The 20,627-nt window shown below is 46.6% G+C and overlaps 1 protein-coding gene across 4 annotated transcripts in view; it reads right to left on the bottom strand.

The window, feature by feature from the left end:
• LOC135240921 (interleukin-1 receptor accessory protein-like 1) overlaps positions 1-20,627 on the bottom strand; it is a 532,714-nt gene that overhangs the window by 77,130 nt on the left and 434,957 nt on the right. For all 4 annotated transcript variants that reach the window (XM_064310972.1, XM_064310971.1, XM_064310974.1 and 1 more), the window contains one exon: positions 14,014-14,088. In XM_064310972.1, coding sequence (XP_064167042.1) covers positions 14,014-14,088 — 75 coding nt within the window. The remainder of the gene's footprint in view (positions 1-14,013; positions 14,089-20,627) is intronic.

The raw sequence follows: 20,627 nt of genomic DNA, 5'->3' as shown, positions 1-20,627 counted from the left end.
ACAGTCTATGAAACAGTTTAGGAAACGTGACAAAACCCAAAAAAAAAAAAGTAGAACTTTTCAACATAAAAACTTGGTTCTCATTTTTTTCCTCTTATGGCATTTGAAAGCCCCTCATTCTGTTTCCATTGCCGGCCTTTGGAAAAACAGAACTGACATTTAAATACCTGGGCAGAGCTCTCCACAAACAAATCCCTGATGTGGAGAAGCACACAGCGTGCTCCCACTGCTCTTTCCCCATCTGCTCCCTGATTAAATTTCCTCACGTTAGGAAGTGTTACATCACAGAATGCAGTTTGCGTACATCGTCTCCCCGCCATTTTGTTGTCTCTCCGCTCTGTGGCGGTTCATGGGCGGGCTCCATGGAGAGGGATCGCTTCTCTTGCCCAATTACCCATTTTTTCTTAGTGACAGGACGGATTGTACTTAAATCTACCTTGCCGCGATGATCCACTTTTCGCGGTACTCAGTGGTAATTGGCATCAGATGAAAACTGTACCTTCACCCCCCCCCCCACTGCTGAAAATAAGACATAATAAAGGGGGGGGGGGGGTGTTCTAACATGTGATTAGGCTGGGGCCAATAGGCATAGGCCTGGGAATTTGAAACCTGTTCCCAAATACACACAATTGGGCCCAGCCAAATTCCCTGCTAGCATCGCTGCTAATTATGAGGAGAGGAGATTATAGGAGCAGAGCTGTCAGCTGAAGCGTTGGTTTATTCACACTGCATACATCCCACATGAAGGTGACTGCTGATTGGAGGAGAGGTGCATCAGCACTACGTGAGAGTGAGTGCTGATTGGAGGAGAGGCGCATCAGCACTACGTGAGAGTGAGTGCTGATTGGAGGAGAAGTGCATCAGCACTACATGAGGGTGAGTGTTGATTGGAGGAGAAGTGTGTCAGTACTGAATGAAGGTGAGTGCTGATTGGAGGAGAAGTGTGTCAGTACTGTATGAAGGTGAGTGCTGATTGGAGGAGAACTGTGTCAGTACTGTATGAAGGTGAGTGTTGATTGGAGGTGGTGTATCAGCATTGCATGAAAGTGAGTGCTGATTGGAGAAGTAAGACAGTACTGCATGAGAGTGAGTGCTGATTGGAGGAGAAGTCAGTACTACAGGAGGGTGAGAGCGGACTGGAGGAGAAGTATATCAGTAGTACATGTACTGATTGATCACTGCATAACACCTCATACATGCATTAGATCCTGTGATCGTAACATTCTGCAGTAGACGTGTGCGATTCTGTGATCGTTACATTCTGATGGACACGTGTGATTATTAGAGAATTAGACAGCAGGAGGTGTGACCAATCACACGCGGAGAGCTCCACCTTGCAATGATTCTAATTGGTTCTGGGAATACTGGGGTTAAAAATAATGGATTCTTAAAAAAATGCAGCAAACCCAGGGAATGCTCTCTGAAAGCACAGGACACTGAGAGGATTTAAGAGCACAGAGAGAGAGAGAGAGAGAGGGAGGAGAGAGAGAGAGAGAAAGGGAGCGAGAGGGAGAGACAGAGAGAAGGAGAGAGAGGAGAGAGAGAGAGGGGGAGAGAGGGGATAGAGAGAGAGAAGGGAAGAGAAAGAGAAAGAGATAGAGAGAGGGAGAGGGAAAGAGAGAAAGAGTTTGAGGCAGGGCAGGAGTAAACAGCTCTTGGTGAATAATGCAGCTCTATGTCTGAGGGAGGCTGCCCAGGGGTGGCCTCTCCTGAACAGGGCTGGGAGGAGAGCAGCAGCGTGGAGAATCTCCATCTGTGCAGCACAGCTAGAGGGGAGCGCGCGCACGCATGTGACCCACGTAAGCACACACGCAACCCAGGCACACATGTAACGCACACACACACACACACACAACGCACACAAACGCAATGCACACACACACATAACACACGCACACACGCACACACACGAACCACACACGTAACACGCACACAACACCAACACACACACACAACGCACACACACACATAACACACGCACACACGCACACACACACACGCAACCCAGGCACACGTGTAACACACACACATGCACACACACACACATGCAACGCACACACACACATAACACACGCACACATGTAACGCGCACACACACACATACGTAACACACACACACACAACGCACGCACACACGTAACACACACACACACACACACACACACGCACCACACGCAATGGCCGCACACCGCGCTCAGGAGAGTGCGTGAAAATGCCAAATTTGGCAGGTACGGCCTCTCTCTCTCTCTCTCCTCCGCTTTATTAACGACACATTCCCTTCATAAGGGCTTTAATCGCCACTTAATAACCTACGGCGGAAGCCCTCGGTGACGGAGGGCACCTGTGGCTCGGTAACGAGCGCGGCGATATCTGCTAGCCCGGGCGAGAAGGCGCCAGATTATTCATTACGGGAGGGAATTACAGAACAGATGTTTTTTTTTTCCACACAAGGTGAGACTTTTTAATGTTTCGGCATTACGGATAATCCGGGTTACAGAGGCCTGTTACCATGGCTCCCATGGTGAGCACCGCAATCAGTGCCAGCCTTAACAAGCGGTCCCATCCCCTAAACCTTGCCCTATAGGCCTGAAAGCACGCCTGCAGCACAAGTCCAATGGGTGTGCGGTTTGTGCACTGACTGCCGAAGGAGCTTCATCAACGTTTCCAAGACCGAACACATGCTGCAGTACAAGATCCCACCACTAGAGGCACTGCCCAGAATGAGCAAGCAAGCAGATACAGAACTACCATCTCTGTAGTGTCATATTAATTTGCGGAACCTCACCTCACAGAAACTACAGAAAGTTCTACAGTTTCAGAGTGCTAAACTCTCATTGGTCAAAGCCAGGGCACTTCACGTTGTAGCCATGTTATTCTCGGAACTGAAGAGCTAGTCTTTATTCTAAAATTAACGCACTAATTACCCTCCAAACATCCCTCCTGTCTTCAGTGGATTCACAGGCACTGTTAAACAGAGAAGGCAGGTTTGCATCACAGATCCATTAGCCTGAGCAGACTTACTCAGCTCCGATATTCCTTCGATCCTCTCTCTGCTTCCAGATGCCTAAGCTGCTAACGGCCATCTTTGGCTTCGTGATACGGAAACAGGAAGGCCCGCCGCCAAAGTACTGCACTTGGTTATGCCCTTTAATTTTCAAAACCTGCGTCAAATTGGACGCTTTTGACTTCAAAAGGCAGAGAGACGTTTTCAGTATTAGAGAATACAGAGCAGAGCACCAGGCAGGCGCACAGACCGCGTGTTCATAGCCTGTAAGCGTTAGCGTATGGCTGCTTAGCCCAGCGTAGGCCTCCCTCTTAAGCTACTGCCTCTCATCTCTGAGCCCCGTGCACCTCAACCAAACTGACACCAGCCATCAACATCAGGACACTGCAATCTACGCAGAACAAGACTTACTGGCTACAAAATGAAAACTATGTTATGAATACAATACCAATAACAATACGAGGAGGAGGAGGAAGAGGAGTAGTAGCAGTTACAGCAGCAGTAGTAGTAGTAACAGTAGCAGTAGTAGCAGCAGTAGTAATAGTAGCAGCAGCAGCAGTAGCAGTAGCAATAGTAACAGTAGCAGTATTCGTAGCAGTAGTAGTATTAGCAGCAGCAGCAGTAGCAGTAGTAGCAGTAGCAGTAGTATTTGTTGAAGTAGCAGCACAAGCATAGTAGTAGTACTAGTACTAGTTGCAGCAGGACAAGCATACATAAAGTATATTCCTTCCTATACTGTATGAAAGGTAATGATTTAAAAAAAGAAAAAATTAAAATAATAATTCTGTTCTCAGTTTTGCTGCATCTTTTGTGGCTGCATATCGATCACCCCTCATAATTGGATTGGCCAGGAGCGCTTCCATAAGTGTGAGGCAGAGAATTGATTTCATACGTTAAAATACCGCCGTAATTAAATCACGGGGCGGTGTAAGATTCGCGGGAACAATGTAGCGCCGCGGATACGAGCGGATGACAAGATGTTTTAGAGCGGGCGGAGCAGCAGAACGGCATCCTGGGAAACGAGGCGCCGTGGAAACGCATCTATTCGCCCTTCGTGCCGTTTGGGGGGGGGGGGGGGGGCCCGATGACAGTTTTATTAGGGGGTGCTCGGGTTGGGGTGGGGGGGTGGGGGGGTAGGAGGCGAGCGTGAGCCACATCAAATCAGGGCCGGCACTGACGGCGGCCCGAAAGCTCGCCGTCTTGTGTTTTATAATTGGTGCAGCGGCAGCTCCTGTTTTCCCCCGTTCATCTGATTCATCACTGCAGCTCACAGAATAATTCATTTAAAAAAATCACAGCTGGAACTGAAGAAGAGGACGTCCTGAAAACTATTTCTGAGCAGCTGGAAGAAGAACAGGCACTCGGAGTTTGAGCCCTGTATCAAAGGGGGGGGGGGGGGGGGGGTTAGAATTAGAAATGAGACCCTTCAGTTTTGGGCTACACACTTTAAAAAAAAAAAGTTATGCATTTTGAAACCTTATTTCTCTGTGAACAAAAATAAATCTGTGCTATAGATATAGATTTAGCAGAAAGAAAAAAAAACTTACTGGCTACTTTGAGGCGGATTTTCGAGAGATTAAATGATCCTAAGTTCCTGATACGGTTTATGACACTCACTCACTGCGCAGGTAAAGCTGAGGGCTGGAAGAGCTCAGGAATATTATCAAAGTGAGGGTCCGTCTGGGCCACAGACCTGCGACAAGAAGATCAGACAAGCGTAACGCTCTCTTCTCTGGTCTCACTTCCCCCCTAAAGGACAGGACACTGACCAGATGCAGTTAGTGCAAAAATGAGGCAGTGGGTATTTTTAACCAAGAAAAAAAAAAAAACACATATTTACACCTGTTCTAGAAACTTTGCATTGGTAACTTTTTTTTATTTTTTTTAAATTCTGTTGGTTTTAAAAAATTAAAGCGCCTTCCACTGAAGTAATTTATCCATCTGTTAATAAATTATCAAGGCCAACTGTGACCTCAGTTCTGCAGGATCTAGTCTTCCAACAAACTTCCATCTGTTGTTATGTTCCTGTATTTGTTTTACTGCATGTACTCTGTGGAGGATGCATTATCGTGATTATATAACATGGATGGTGCATTATTACGATTACTATTATATGAAGGATGCATTATTATGACAATTATTATATAGTGTGTGTATAATTATGATTGTTATTACACAGTGGGTGCAATTTAATGATTATTATTTGGAGACTGCATTATTGCATGCGTGTGCGTCAGTACGCATTGCAGATACATGTGTATGTGTGTCTATGTGCGAGTCTATGTGTGCAAGTCTATGTGTGATTGTGGCGTACACTGGTGTGTGTGCATCTTTAGTGCGCATACTTATGTGTGTGTGTGTGTGTGTGTGTGTGCATCTTTAGTGTGCATGGTTATTTGTGTGTGTGTGTGTGTGTGTGTGTGTGTATGCATCTTTAGTGTGCATGGATATGTGTGTGTGTGTGTGTGTGTGTGTGTGTGTGTGCATCTTTAGTGTGCATGGTTATGTGTGTGTGTTTATGTGTGTGCGTGTGCGCGCATGCATGTGTGTGTTAATGTGCGAGTCTATGTGTGATTGTGGTGTACACTGGTGTGTGTGCATTTTTAGTTTGCATGGTTATGTTTGTGTGTGTGTGTGTGTGCATCTTTAGTGTGCATGGTGTGTGTGTGTGTGTGTGTGTGTGTGTGTGTGTGTGCATCTTTAGTGTGCATGGTTATGTGTGTGTGTATGTGTGTGCATCTTTAGTGTGCGCATCTTTAGTGTGCATGGTTATGTGTGTTTGTGTGTGCGTGTGTGTGTGTGTCCTGGTACACAGATCTCTCTTCCAGCGTTGCCACCAGTCCATCGGCCGAGCTTCCAGGAGTACTCAGAGTCAGAGAACATATGGAGTCCAGGGAATTACTGGAATATTTTTCTCTTCCAGACGCTGACAGCTCCAAATACGAAAACAGCCAGGGAGAATCTAATGTTGACAGACGTTCCGCTGGCAAACACCCACCCGACGCTCCATCCGTTATTCCCCCAGAGGAAGTACCCCATGGACAGTGCGTGGTTGGACATACAGATTCATTTCAGCAGTCTTCGCAGGCAGGAATTTAAGAGGGTGAAATGTGAACACATGCAGTAGAAGAGTCGAGCCCTGCCGTGCATGTTTTGGCTAAAAAAATGAGTGGACAAATTGTCTGGAGTTCCCACATTAGCCACCAGGGGGCATATTCAAAAGCAGAATTTGAAATGGAAAAAAAAAGAAGTTTGAGTTAATAAATTCAGCAAATAAAGACCACTGCACACACCTCATAGGCATGTAATCAGCCACTGCACCTTGCGTTGAGAAAAACTCTCATTAATTTGGCTTTCAGTATGAGATATTAGAAAACCATTTGTACAGATATTTTATATCCTTTTTATAGTAAAAAAAGAAAAAAAAGAAAAAAGGGGTGTTAATGTCTGAGGCCAGCAGTACAGCAGAGCACCAGCTGACTCACTGAGCTGTGGGCTACTCAAGTGAACACACAGTCCTCCATGGTAACGGGTTAGTGGTAGCGCTAGCTGCTATGCCTTCGCTCAGACTCAGTAGAGTTAGAAAAGCACGGGAGCAGGAGGGACAGTGCTCAGTACAGCACAGAGAGAGCAGCAGTCAGTGTTCAGTACAGCACAGAGAGCAGCGGTCAGTGCTCAGTACAGCACAGAGAGAGCAGCAGTCAGTGCTCAGTACAGCACAGAGAGAGCAGCAGTCAGTGTTCAGTACAGCACAGAGAGCAGCGGTCAGTGCTCAGTACAGCACAGAGAGAGCAGCAGTCAGTGCTCAGTATAGCACAGAGAGCAGCAGCGGTCAGTGCTCACTACAGCACAGAGAGAGTAGCGGTCAGTGCTCAGTACAGTAGAGAGAGCAGCAGCGGTCAGTGCTCAGTACAGCACAGAGAGAGCAGCAGTCATTGCTCAGTACAGCACAGAGAGCAGCGGTCAGTGCTCAGTACAGCACAGAGAGAGCAGCAGTCAGTGCTCAGTACAGCACCGAGAGAGCAGCAGTCAGTGTTCAGTATAGCTCAGAGAGAGCAACGGTCAGTGCTCACTATAGCAGAGAGAGAGCAGTGGTCAGTGCTCACTACAGCACAGAGAGAGCAGCGGTCAGTGCTCAGTATAGCACAGAGAGCAGCAGTCAGTGCTCAGTATAGCACAGAGAGCAGCGGTCAGTGCTCAGTACATTCACCCATTCATTCACTCATTCATTATCTCCACCAAGCGAGAGCCCTGGAGGGGATTATGCATTTGGTCGTGTGTGTGTGTGTTTGTGTATCTGTCCATAGCTAATCTCGCATACTACTGGGCCGATCAGCCTAATACTTGTTGTGCATGCTGACAGCAGGCCAAGGACCTGAATTCTCAAATATTTTGCAAATCGGTGAACGACAAGTATTTTATTTGAATTAATTTCCATCATCGTCCATTGAAATACATGCTAACTCCTCCTAACTGGCCGGTACGGGCCGCAAGTGATCAACAACTGCTTCTGTTTGGAATGAAAGACCAGCGATGTAAAATGTCTATTTCAATGTTAAAATGCCAACAAAATAATCCGCCAACTAACGGGGTACGATAATGTTTGAATCTGTTTGAATTATTTTGTTGCCATTTTCACGTTGAAAATTATATTTTACATCGCTGGAATTGTCCCTGTCCAGACTCTTCCTGCCCAGATTTGAAGCGAAAGTGCCAGACAATAACATCAACGTTAGCTCTGTCTACCACATCGTGGCTGATATGAATGAAATTAGCTAACATGTCGCCACCTTTCACGTTACTTCACTGAATCGGCGCTTTTGGGACTTTCAGTGGTTCAGTGGTATTTGTCCGGCTGCATTGATTGTGCAGCCTCTATCGTTGCATCAGCAAAGCCAACAGGCCTGGCGGAGATCTGCACTCCACTGAGTGCACTTTTCCAGCTCTCTGAGGACAGCCTCCTTCAGGCTGCAGCTCCCTTTTCACTGCCGACACTTTCGGACTGGATAAAGGACCTCAGACGCAGTCCTGGGGGGACAGTTACGACTGTTTATCTGCATTTCCGCATTAAGTAAACTCAGCCCATTGATTGGCTAAAGACCCTGTTTCCAGGGCCTAATTTGACTGGTGATTACCAGGCAACCCGCAGAAGCCTTCAGAACACGGCGGCCCTGCGGGACCGGAGTTGGAGATCTCTGGCTTATGCGATTAACGGATCGCTTTCTGGGGAAGATCGGCTTAATTAATCGACTCTGTTTGATCCGGCGGTGAGATCGCGGGTGAGCTGGCGCACTCTCGCTTGCGTTTGGTAGCGTGTGGCTTTCATGAGGTCACTGTCGGCACACGCAAGCACAAACACATGCACCAGCACATACAGACACACACGCACACACGCACGCACGCCCATACACACGCACCAGCACCTACACATACACATACACACACACGCACACGCACCAACACATACACATATGCATACACACACGCACATACACACAAACGCACACACACATGCATGCCCATACACACAAATGCGCACACACACATGCGTGTGTCCACAAACACTCACACGCACGAACGAACGCACGCACGCACGCACAAACTCGCACACACACACACACAGATGTCCAAGTACATTCAAACAGGAATAAATAAATAAATAAATAAATAAATAAATATCACTCAACAGCTGTCTTTGTGCCAGGCTGAATAACTGACCAGAAACTGAAGGACATTTTTTTCCCCAGGACAGACAGGGCTGTGGCTGTGTGCTTGCCATATAAATCACTTCAGTGCGAAATGGATATGATACAGAGGTCAGCCGCGGAAGACACCAATAAAATATACATTACAACACAATGCAAAACCTGCATTAAATATTAATTTAACGCAGGTCTTTCGTTTGACAGAAATGTTTATAAATGTCACAATGTCAAAACTGACCCGCTTTATCAACTCTCGACAGTTACACAGAATAGCAGGAACAACAATATGCTCATTCAGTACACTTACATTACATTACAACGCATTTATTTGGCTTTGGACGCTTTCATCCAAAGCGACGTACACTGACGAAGACCACTGCCCAAAAACAGTCAACAAACCCCGCAGGAAGTTAAGCATCTGTAACAAATATAGGAGACGTGCAGCGCCAATGTCCATTTGGCCCCCGAAGGCCCAGAGTGAAGGGCAGCCGCTTCACGTTCATGCCTTGTTATGTATGCGAGAGCGGCAGGTGCACCCATTTCCTGCTTCTCGAGAAACAGGAAGCAGCTCTGCGGCATTGGCCACTGAGTAATTGCTTTGAATAAATTTTTATTATTATTTTTTTTTAAGAGCGGGGATTTGAAGAATGGAGAATGTTTACTTAAGCGCGTAAATCAATTTCACCAAAGCTTCTTCTTCTGTGGTACTCCGCCGCTCCGCGCGCGTCTCCGGGGAGAATCACGATGTCATCACATCATAGCCCGGGATGTTCCAATTACCGGGAAAACCTGCTGCTCCACAACGGCGCGTGATAGACGGGGGCCTGCTGTCGGTTTTTTGGACCGCGCACCCCTCGCTGAAAAGAACTTAATCCCGAGGCAGGACCCCGAGTGTCGTTTGCGCCGGAATCTTCTAGAATAAGGGGAAAAAAAAACCAAAAAAAAACCCCTTTCTGCTCATTTTAGGGCCGTCGCCCTGCCCCATTTATCACCGGGCTGCATCTCCGTGGCAACCACATGATTAATGGCAAAACTTCACACGCTTAAGTATTTCGCTTTAGCTCACTGTAACCCCCCCCCCACCACCCCCCTGCTGTTACTATGACGATGCCAGGGGGAGCGATCCAAAATAGTGGCGTGGTCAATGCTGGAACCTGTCCTGTGACCAATGACAAGCCGGAACACAACCACCCTGCTATTGAAGGACCAATCACAGCTCAGCGGGAGGGGGGGGGGGGGTGGGGGGTTGAGGGGAGGGGAAAATACCATTTGGGAGAGTGACATTGTCACTCTGTTTATTGTGGATTTATGATTGCTTTATTATTATTTATTCTGTAGTTATCCAAGCGAATCGCAGATAAAAATAAAGATGGGAATTAGGTAGTTATTTCTTCACACCGTTGCTGACAGGTCTTAATTGCTAGCTCCAGTTACACGCGCAGGCAAAATATATCTTAGATGATCTTTTCTTTCTGTACCAACTGTTGGCATTCTCGAAGAAATGGCCAGAAATGTTTTTACAACTTATTTGTTACTTGCATATTAATTTTAAAATTACAGAAAAGCACACAGATATAAGAAGTGTATCAAGTCTTATCACGGAACGCTGACTGTACAGAATGGTATACTGTACACGCTGTATGAAATGTTCCTCAATACGCCGGGACAGCAATGCATACTGAAAGTAAGATTCACTGCTGAGCGATCCGTGCCACTGTAAATCTAAAAGCTCCCGAGCGGCTCCGTCGCGTCCCTAGCCGAACGACCTAGAGGTGACCTGAAGGATCTTTGCGACGATCAATCTCCGGGAAGACGCTCGGAGAGAGAGGCTGTCAGGACGAGAGCGGCTTTCAAATCCTCTCGGAGAAGAAAAGGTGCGCGAGGTTACTTAGGAGACGCGCGATCGACACGGACCTTCGCCACCTCGTCTCCAACATCCTGTGTGTGACTCTTTTTTTTTTTTTACAGCGGCGAGCGTGCGATTGTTTTCCATCGCGTTGCGCCGTAATTGTTTTACATGATAAAATCACAAATCCGGCCACCGGTCGATCATTAATTAAACGCCGGCGAATCATTACCGCTCGTTAAATCTGGCCAGTGATCCGATAATAATTGACTCCCCGGTGCACTTTTCAGACCAATAGCTATTCAGCGAGCGGCGGGAAGGCCCTGTGTGAAAAACAGACTGATAAAGGGACACATAACAGCGTGAATCTGCCACCGTGACCGTGACACCGACCAGGCTTCCGCTCGCCAGCTTCAGTGAAGCTGTGAAGCTGAAGCAAATGAAACTGCTCCCTGTTTCTAGGAGACGTTAAAGCAAACTCCGCCCTCTCCACCAAGAGAAATGAAAAAGTTTTATAGTTTTATATATATATATATATATATATATAACTGCACCTAATTCAGAACAGGTGTGTGTGTGTGTGTGTGGAGTTTTATACAGTATAACTACACCTAATATGGAAAAAGTGTATGTAGAGTTTTAAATAGTATACCTGCACCTTCTCTCATTCAGAAGAGTATGCGTGTAATTCAGAAAGTGTGTGTGTTTGTGTGTGTAGTTTTATACAGTATAACTGCACCTAATTCAGAAAGTGTGTGTAGTGTTTTATATAGTGTGGCTGCACCTAATTCAGAAAGTGTATATGTAATTTTCAGGAACAGCAAAAAAAAAAAAAAAAACCTGCTTCTATTTTCCATTTGCTAATGAGTTCTATGGTTTTATCATTTGTGCTTCTGAACCAACTTTATTAGTTGTTGAGTTTGGAAACCGACCATACAAGGAGCTGGATGAGAGCTTTAAATGTGGTGGGAAAAAAAAAAAAATACATACAAGATACAAAAGATAAAAAGATACAACAAACGTTTTTTTTTTTTGGCAAGAAGCAGAAAATACATGCATACAGCACTGCCGTGTGGAATCCGTGTAATGTTCTTATTGCGTTTCCTAGACGATGCACTGTGAGTGACAGTCGGGAGACTTATGAAGCTCAGCAGCCGGCAGGTCACGTGACTGCACCCGCAGCACCGTTAATAATGTCAGCGGCAGCGCGCTCGCCACACAAGAGTAATGGCTTTTTCTTTCCGGCGATTTCCATAGAGCTCAAACGTAAAAAAGACTGCCAACCGAGGTTTCGGCAGGTTAACCATTCATTTGGTATAACGGAGTGAATCTCTCGCCCTCTCAGGCTGTCCTGTCATTTACCCAAGACTCCCTGCTTCATTTCCGACAGCCGCTCTCTTACAAGAATAAAAACAAATAAATAATAATAATAATAATAATAATAATGCAGGTGGAGATGCGGACAGCACCTGACATTTACATCGTCAGACACTGGGACTGCAGCCTCTCCAATCTCTCCAACCTATCAGATCTGATGAAGCTGCAACTGTCTGGAGGTGTCACGGGTGGGCGGAGCTTCAGGAGCCACCAATCTGATCTAAGAACACGGAAGAGCTGAAGACCAGGACATCAAAGAGGAGCTGACCCCCCCCCGTTTAACCTTCCATATCCCCCCCCATACCAGGCCAGCAACGGAATAATCACTAAGAACACTATTAGTATTTCACCTTACAATTGTCATGTATTAACATACATAATAGTTGACATTTTTTGAAATGAATGTGATAAATACGCCGCTCTCCCTTGCTCGACGCCCAGAGGAATCATGGGTAATAGGCCGACCCATTTCAGCTTGAGTGGAGAGAGCCCAGAAATTCTATTCAGCTGAACAATGGGAGCACATCTCTCAGAGATGATCAGAGAGCCACTTTCAGAGCGAAGGTTGACCGATGGCGCAGTTACAGGTCCATCACCGTGGTGCAGAGGGCGGCGCAGGTGGGGAGCAGCCTCTTCGAGAGGGTCATTTCCATGGGAACTAGCCACAGAGCTAATGGAACCGCACTCTTTTCACCGGAGTCCTCGCGTCTGCGTTTCAGAGACGGTGAAACTGCTCGACCAGTTACCGTTATCAGACTCCACGCCAGCAGATGCTCTACCACAGGGATGGGCAACTCACGGGTCGTCTCACGGCTCCTTGCCTGCAGTCACTGCTGGCAGTCAGGCTGTACGCCTGGCCAATCGGTAGCTCTAATTACCCGGGAGAAAAGAAAACCAAAATGGTTCTTGGTCAGATTGATGATCCCTGTTCTCAGTAGCAGAGAACTGCAGCTATGATTACACACTGGCAGCTAAAAAAGTCGACCCGGACAATAGTACGAGACTTGCAATGGCTTTTGAGCTTGGGAGAATTGTGTTTAGTTGGAACAGTATTGTGAGGTGATAAATTTGAATATACAAAGGAAAAAAACCCAACTTTTTTAAAGCATTAGTTTACAGTATTAGAATTTCGCCAATCGAGCTTTACGCACCAACAAATAAATATGTGTTTTACATTTGCAAACCAAACTTTCTCATGCAGGCAATGATATTCAGTTTTAAAAAACATCTTTCACAGATGAACCTCAAGTGCCCGCTCTGTATCTTCACAGAGAAACCGCTGCATAAAAGCCCTTCCACAGCCTACATTCATAAAACAGGACAATGGCGTTAGCCCTCGCCATGAAACGAAGGACTTTTCAAGCATGGCCAAGTCACCAGCCAATCACAACACAGCGATCCCACGACCATGTGACCGCACGACCACACCATCAGCCATATCCAAGGAGACCAAAATCGCTGTTCAGGCACGTTCTCCACAACATCATCTGTAGAGGAAACCCACAAGAAAGGGAGCCCGCTGCCTCAGCGGGGACAGCCAATCACGTGCGTTGCACGCATGACTGAGCGGCCAATCCGCTGTTTTCCCCGACAGACGGGCCTGCAGCCATTGGCCCTTCATTGAACAGCACAGGCCGTGCGCAAGCTGTGCACAGAACACCGACAATATGCTTCAGATGCTCATGGTGTCCAAGCTGACTACCATCCACAAACAAAGGCTAGAGGGGAAACCATAACAGTTGCCTGCGCTCGCAAAAACAAATGGTGTGGATCTTCAACACCATGTGGCCAATGTTTCTGCAGAGGGATTAATCTTGTAGTAATGAAGCAATTTGCCTATCCAGAAATTCATTTCCCCGCTGTTTAAAAAAAAAAAAAGAAAAAAAAAAGACCATAAATATCGCTGCGTGAAAAAAAAAAAAAAAAAGTTATCTTTTAAATATCTCAAGCAATTCCTTGCATAGCCTCTGGATCATAGTCTATTTTGCTCATATATATATGAGAGATATGCCTCCCATCTCGTATCAGCGAGAAGATTACCTCCGGCCTGGAAATGAACGCGGGAAGCCCCACAATCTTACCGATCTGTATCTCCATGGCAGTCATCTTGTTCTCGGACGGGAAGAGGATCTTCGGCGGCTTGTCCGTCAAGGGCGCTGGAACGAAAAGAAGAACGAAAGAGAGAGGAAAATAAGTAAATATTAGACAAACGAATAACGGCCATTTTTTGGAGTTATCAGCGACCGCAACAAAAACACCAGCGCAACTGCCCCGCCAACGCAAACGCCTGTCGGAAGCACGTCGCCCGCGTCAGCAGTGACTAGCCGACATCACATCCTCACATCCTCACATCCTCGTCTGGTCTGAGCGCGTGCAGGTCCTGAAGAGCAGGTAGTTCAGAGTTCACCTGCGACGATGATGAGTGTCTGTTTTTTTTTTGTAGATGCAGTGGGTTTTATTTGCGGTGGGTGTGTGTGTGTGTGTGGGGGGGGGGGGGGGGGAGGTCAGGGATTCTGCACTTGAGATTTCACGGTGCGTGCACACACACACACACACACACACACACCAAGGAGCACCTTATTACACAGCTGTTATTGGCTTGGAGGACGTTCAGTCGGGTGTTCTGCTGTGTGCGATCACTTATGAATAATCTGAGCACCGGTGAGCTCTGAGAGACAGAATGCTGCACAGCCCCGGCAAGGGTACTGGGGGGGGGGGGGACTCCCTGGTGGCAACACCAGGCTTACGGTTGGGGGATAAGCCACGAAAATAATGAACTCATATTTCAGCGCAATAACAATCATCACCACATTGCAGCATACAAGCTTTTTCTTCATCTTTCTCTTCTCTAATCACACTGAAGCTGTAACAAACCTTCAAACTGCAAAAAAGGCCTTTTTTTTTTTGTTTGGTTCTGGGGCAACAAAAAAAATAAAATTAAATAAAAAAATAAAATCCTTCAGACTATTGCTTGTTCATATGACAGCCAATCAGAAGCATGGTTGTGCAGCTCCCATGTGAGTCATCAACAAAAAATACATCACATGATCTCATGGAAGCTACAAGGGCCTTGCAGCTGACTGGCTGTCATATCAACGCCCAAACATACAGAATTGATTATTTTTTTCATGGAAGTGCCTGAGAGCAATTAACAGCTCGTTAGTTCCAGAGACTGTAATTACGGTGGGAGTGAAGAGCAGCGCGCTGGTCAGGACTCAGAATGGGACCTACTCTCTTCAAGGTAGAAGTAGCAGGCTGCAGACACACTACACAGCACGCAGGACCCTGACGACGAGCTCTCACGTACCCACCACCCACCGCGCCAGAACAGACAACCAGCACAGACGAACACTACACCTACACGCACAACACCCACACACACACACACACACACAACACACAACACACCCACGCACACGCACACACGCACGCGCACACACACGCACGCGCACACACACACGTACACACACGTACACAAATACACGCATGCACACACGCACGCACGCACGCACGCACACACACACACACATACACACACGTACACACACACGACACACACACGCAGCCACACACACGCCACACACACACACACACACACGCACGCACACACACCACACACACACACACACGCACGACACACACACACTACACACACGTAACACGTACACACACCCACACACAACAACACACACACCCACACACACACACTACACACAAACACACATCACACACACACACACACACACACACACACACACACACACACACCACACACACCACTACACATACACACACACACACACACCACACACACTACACAACTACAACCACCACACACACACACAACACACACTACACACACTACAACACACCACCATACCACACACACACACTACCACCTACAACACTACACAACACACCAACTACACACTACACACATACCATACAACACCGTCTTTCTCACCTCTCTCTCTCTCTCTCACACACACACACACACACACTCTCTCTCTCTCTCTCTCTCTCTCTCTCTCTCCATAAAGCTGAGACTTCAGAGCGCTTCAGAGCTTGGCATGGCGACCGTTTCTCCACGGCTAATGGAGCCGATACTTTGGGGGTCCGGGGCGGGGTGCGGCGCTGATTAAAAGAGAGGGCGCGGGGCGCGGGGCGTGGGGATTAAGGTCAGCTGGCACTTACTGGAGCCGCTGCGAGCTAGCAGAGCTAGCATCTCTCCATTACACAGGCCCCAGGGTCGCGCGTGTGTTCATATTTACACTACAGCAAGCCTTCGTGACTAACCTAATCCATTTAAAGACCCGTGTGCGTGTGCGCGTGTGTGTATGTGTGTGTGTGTGTGTGTGTGTGTGTGCGTGTGTGTGTGTGTGTGTGTGTGTGTGTGTGTGTGTGTGTGTGTGTGTGTGTGTGCGTGAGCACAAGTACATATACATGGGCATGTGGACCAACCATGAATGACTGACTATATCTCTGTATTTCGCTTGCATGCATTCTAATGGTACTTTCTTTTGTTAATTATAGCAGAAATTGTCATTTAATTTGTTAGGTTACACATTGATAATTACGCAGTGATAATTAATGAGCCTTCTGAGTGTTCTTGGTGATATCACACTTTTGTGTTCCTGAGATTTACACAGATTTTTTTTTTTTTTTTTTACTGTATGTCGCTCTGGATAAGAGCGTGTGTGTGTGTGTGTGTGTGTGTGCTCTATGTGAATACTTTAAAAATAATTCATATAATAGGTCACTGAAACAAAATTTCATGTCGACCGCAGTTCAACCAGAACACTTGACTGGCGCATCATGTAACCCCAAAATATCTCTAACTACTAACAGCCCAGGCAGTCTTCACATACATACAGGAGTCCCTTTTATTGGTGCCATTTTCAACACCACGTCTCTCTCGAAAACACTCCCTGACAACGTTTTCTTGGAGGTTGTAATCTCAGGTACTGTGCAGTGTACAGGTGTAACATAAGAGCTAAAGGTGTCACACTGTTTCAACAGCTTCCCCGCTCACCTCTACTAAACACCAACAGCAAAACCCCAATTATGCTCTATTAAGCTAAACACAATTCACACTGTGCTGCTCATCATCATTACTCGCTAATTAGTTCACTTTTTCAACGTCGTTGGAAAGCACTCCGTGCTCCTATTATGTATTCATACTTCTTTCAAATTCTGCTTTTGCAAAGTAGCCAGGCATTCAAACTACAAGGACAGCCAAACCACACCACCACTTAAAACTGAGCTTTTTTTTTTTTTTTTAATGGAAAAAATACATTCAGTGCACATTTCATTTGTACATACTGCAAAGACACAGATGACGAAAAAAAAAAAGAATCCTCCCAATGTTCATGAAAGGTTAAACAGGAGGAGGTGGGTCTAAATTTCAGGATCAGACTACAATGTGAGTCAGTATAGGAGGTATTTATTATCCTTTGAGACCAATAAGGTCATAGACCAGTGCAGCACTAAGACCCCAGGAGGACTAAGACCTGTGGACCACTGAGACCTGTGGACCACTGAGACCTTTGGACCACCGAGGCCCTGGAGCACTGAGACCTGTAGACCACAGAGACCTTCGGACCACTGAGACCAGTGGACCACTGAGGCCCCAGGAGCACTGAGACGCCAGCAGCACTAAGACCCCAGGAGGACTGAGACCTGTGGACCACTGAGACCTTTGGACCACCGAGGCCCTGGAGCACTGAGACCTGTAGACCACAGAGACCTTCGGACCACTGAGACCTGTGGACCACTGAGGCCTTAGGAGCACTGAGACCTGTAGACCACAGAGACCTTCGGACCACTGAGACCAGTGGACCACTGAGGCCCCAGGAGCACTGAGAACTGGGAAGTACTGAGACTCCTGAAACACTGTGTAGTACTGAGACTGTGTAGTACTGAGAATCGGAAGTGCATTCATTGTCCATACAAACACAGTTAATATTTTACCGGCATCTAAAGGGTTTCAGTATTTAAGGCGCGCGTATGACCTGGGTCAGGTTTCTTCCGCTCTAGTTGTCTCCCAGCCCAAGACCCAATCCCTGCGGTGAATCTGCGCTCCTTCTCTGTCTTGTTCTTGTGGAGACTTCCTAAATTATTAATCTGTAGACCAGCTGCGAGCTTCTGAGGGTTGTACCAGACACATATGCAGACACATCCACACTGACAACCGAACAAACGGGAATCTGCCTGCTGTGGTAGTACATGCGCTCCTACTGCAGACATGCTGCTGTGGTATGCGTGCCCATACCATAGACGTTTCAGCAGCGATAAGGTCCCTGATGTGATACCTGTGCCTGTGGCCCATACCATAGACGTTTCAGCAGAGATAAGGTCCCTGCTGTGGTCTCCAACCCTGGTCCTGGAGAGCTACAGGGTCTGCTGGTTTTTGTTTTCATCTTAAAATCAGCACCCAGTTGAGACCCAAGACCTCAGGTGAGTTGAATTAACTGTGTAATCAACTGCTCTAATTGATTCATGAAGTGCAGAGTCACTATGAAAACCAGCAGACCCTGTAGCTCTCCTGGACCAGGGTTGGAGACCACTGCCATAGACGTTTCAGCAGTGACAAAGTCCCTACGGTGGTACGTGCACCCATACCATAGACATTTCAGCGGAGATGAGGTCCCTGCTGTGATACGTGCACCCATACCATAGACGTTTCAGCCGAGATGAGGTCCCTGCTGTGATACGTGCACCCATACCATAGACGTTTCAGCGGAGATGAGGTCCCTGTTGTGGTACGTGCGCCCATACCATAGACGTTTCAGCGGAGATGAGGTCCCTGCTGTGATACGTGCGCCCACACCATAGACATTTCAGCAGTGTTATGGTCCTCGCCGTGGTGCGTGCGCCCAATACCATAGACGTTTAGTGTTTTCGGAGCGAATCACACAGGGGACCGAGGCGGGGGGAAACCGCAGCCTCCTGACAGCAAAGCTAATCAATGAGATATGGGAGTATGGCGTAACGGGCTCGATCCCTCACTGTGTGGATAAGAGCGCTTTAACTACAGCCTAACCTCGCTAATTCTGTAAACACGGTTCCACACGATAATCATGGGAAAGATAGATATTGATTTACGCTGTGACTACTTTCCATAACCGCTTATATTTGAACCACTTTCTGGCGACAGCACATGCATGATGAAACATTAATTGCCCGAGTTAATGAGTTATTCTGTTCGCCGTCCAATTTTCTTTCTTTAATAAGAGAAAGATGAATCACTGCTGCGTTGTGGATTGAGAAAAATCCCTTTCCGGCATTACAGTGTGACAAGTTTGGCTCAAACATTTTGGACTGATTTACACACTGCTGCGATTCGGAAAGTACAGGAATCGCGGTCCTTCATTTCCTAGTCGAAAACGGGGAAAGGGAACCTGCAAATGTGGCCCCATCATTAATTACAAGCGTAAACGCGATGACCGTGAAACCGGCTTCCTGCTGGCATGTGACATCACTTTGAGAAATCTTTAATTACCACTTTGTTATTTAAAGAAAAACACAAATTATCTTACCTCACATAACGATGCAAATCAAAGAACACACAAAATATAATCACTCCCCGAAACCCGATTAGCACTATAGGAGGTTGTGTTTAACTGGAGGGTTTTGCCAAGAAAGTTATTACAAATTTCAACAATCTGGAATGCAACAAAGCAAAAGATGATGAATGGAACATGTACTGTAAGGGTAAATTGCATGTTGAGCAATAAAACAGCACATCAGGGAATAAAAGCACATAGTCACACATAGCCAAAGGCTATTGAGGATGATTCATGTACATTATAACTCAGGTACTGATTCCAAAAAATGTAAATAGGTGCTCAAAAGTATCTTTTCTCTCTGGCAAAACCTTGATCAGATTATTTTGAATGCCTTACCAAAACAAAAAAGAAAAAACAAAAAGCAAACTATTGCAGAGAATTAGAAGAACATCCAACAAAGGGATGTTCTCTGAAAAAGGTTTCAGTAGTTTGCATTGCAGTCATCATTTATGTTAACCTTTAGTTCAATCGCACTGTACAACATGCATTATATCCAATAATGACTTAAAGCACATTTTATTAATCATTTTGCCATGTAGTTACTGAGGTATTTAATACATGATTAAGTTCAAGACAGAACAAACCCCCGGGAAAAAGCACTTCGTTAATGCCTCTTTGCAGGAGCATACTTATGAAAGCTGGTCATGTCCAAAAAAAAAAAAAAAAAAAAAAAACTATTTCAGTTTCTTCCCTGTTTCAGGTGCTGCAGGAGGAAAGGTTCATCTCTTAAACTCCGACGTGCTCCACAAGCTTCTGCCTCCTGGGTATAAACGCCAAACAGGTACAGAATCTCCCCTCCATCTCGCTCCCTCCTTCTCTTTTTTGAGATAATGTTTTCTGGCATGTTAATCTCGCTCTTTGCGACCAGGGGGGACGGGGGGTGAGGGAGAGAGGGGGGGGTAGAGGACTGGTGTATTAGGGGTGCTCCCGCCATCCAAATCTGAGAGAATAACCGTGAGGAATGGGGCCCCCATCACCACGGCAACATCTGAGCCCCGCCCCCCCCCCCCCCCCCCGATACGAACCTAACCTTGGTGCTGACAGTGCATTTCCAGAAAAAAAATCAAATAAAATAACCGCGTGAATCTTGTCAGGGGCACCGCAGAGCGCATTCGTTACGGTGAGAA

Source organism: Anguilla rostrata, chromosome 15 (genome assembly GCF_018555375.3).
Source record: "Anguilla rostrata isolate EN2019 chromosome 15, ASM1855537v3, whole genome shotgun sequence".
Lineage (NCBI taxonomy): Eukaryota > Metazoa > Chordata > Actinopteri > Anguilliformes > Anguillidae > Anguilla > Anguilla rostrata.
The sequence above is the reverse complement of the archived record's forward strand: the minus strand, read 5'-3'. Positions and strand labels throughout refer to the sequence as shown.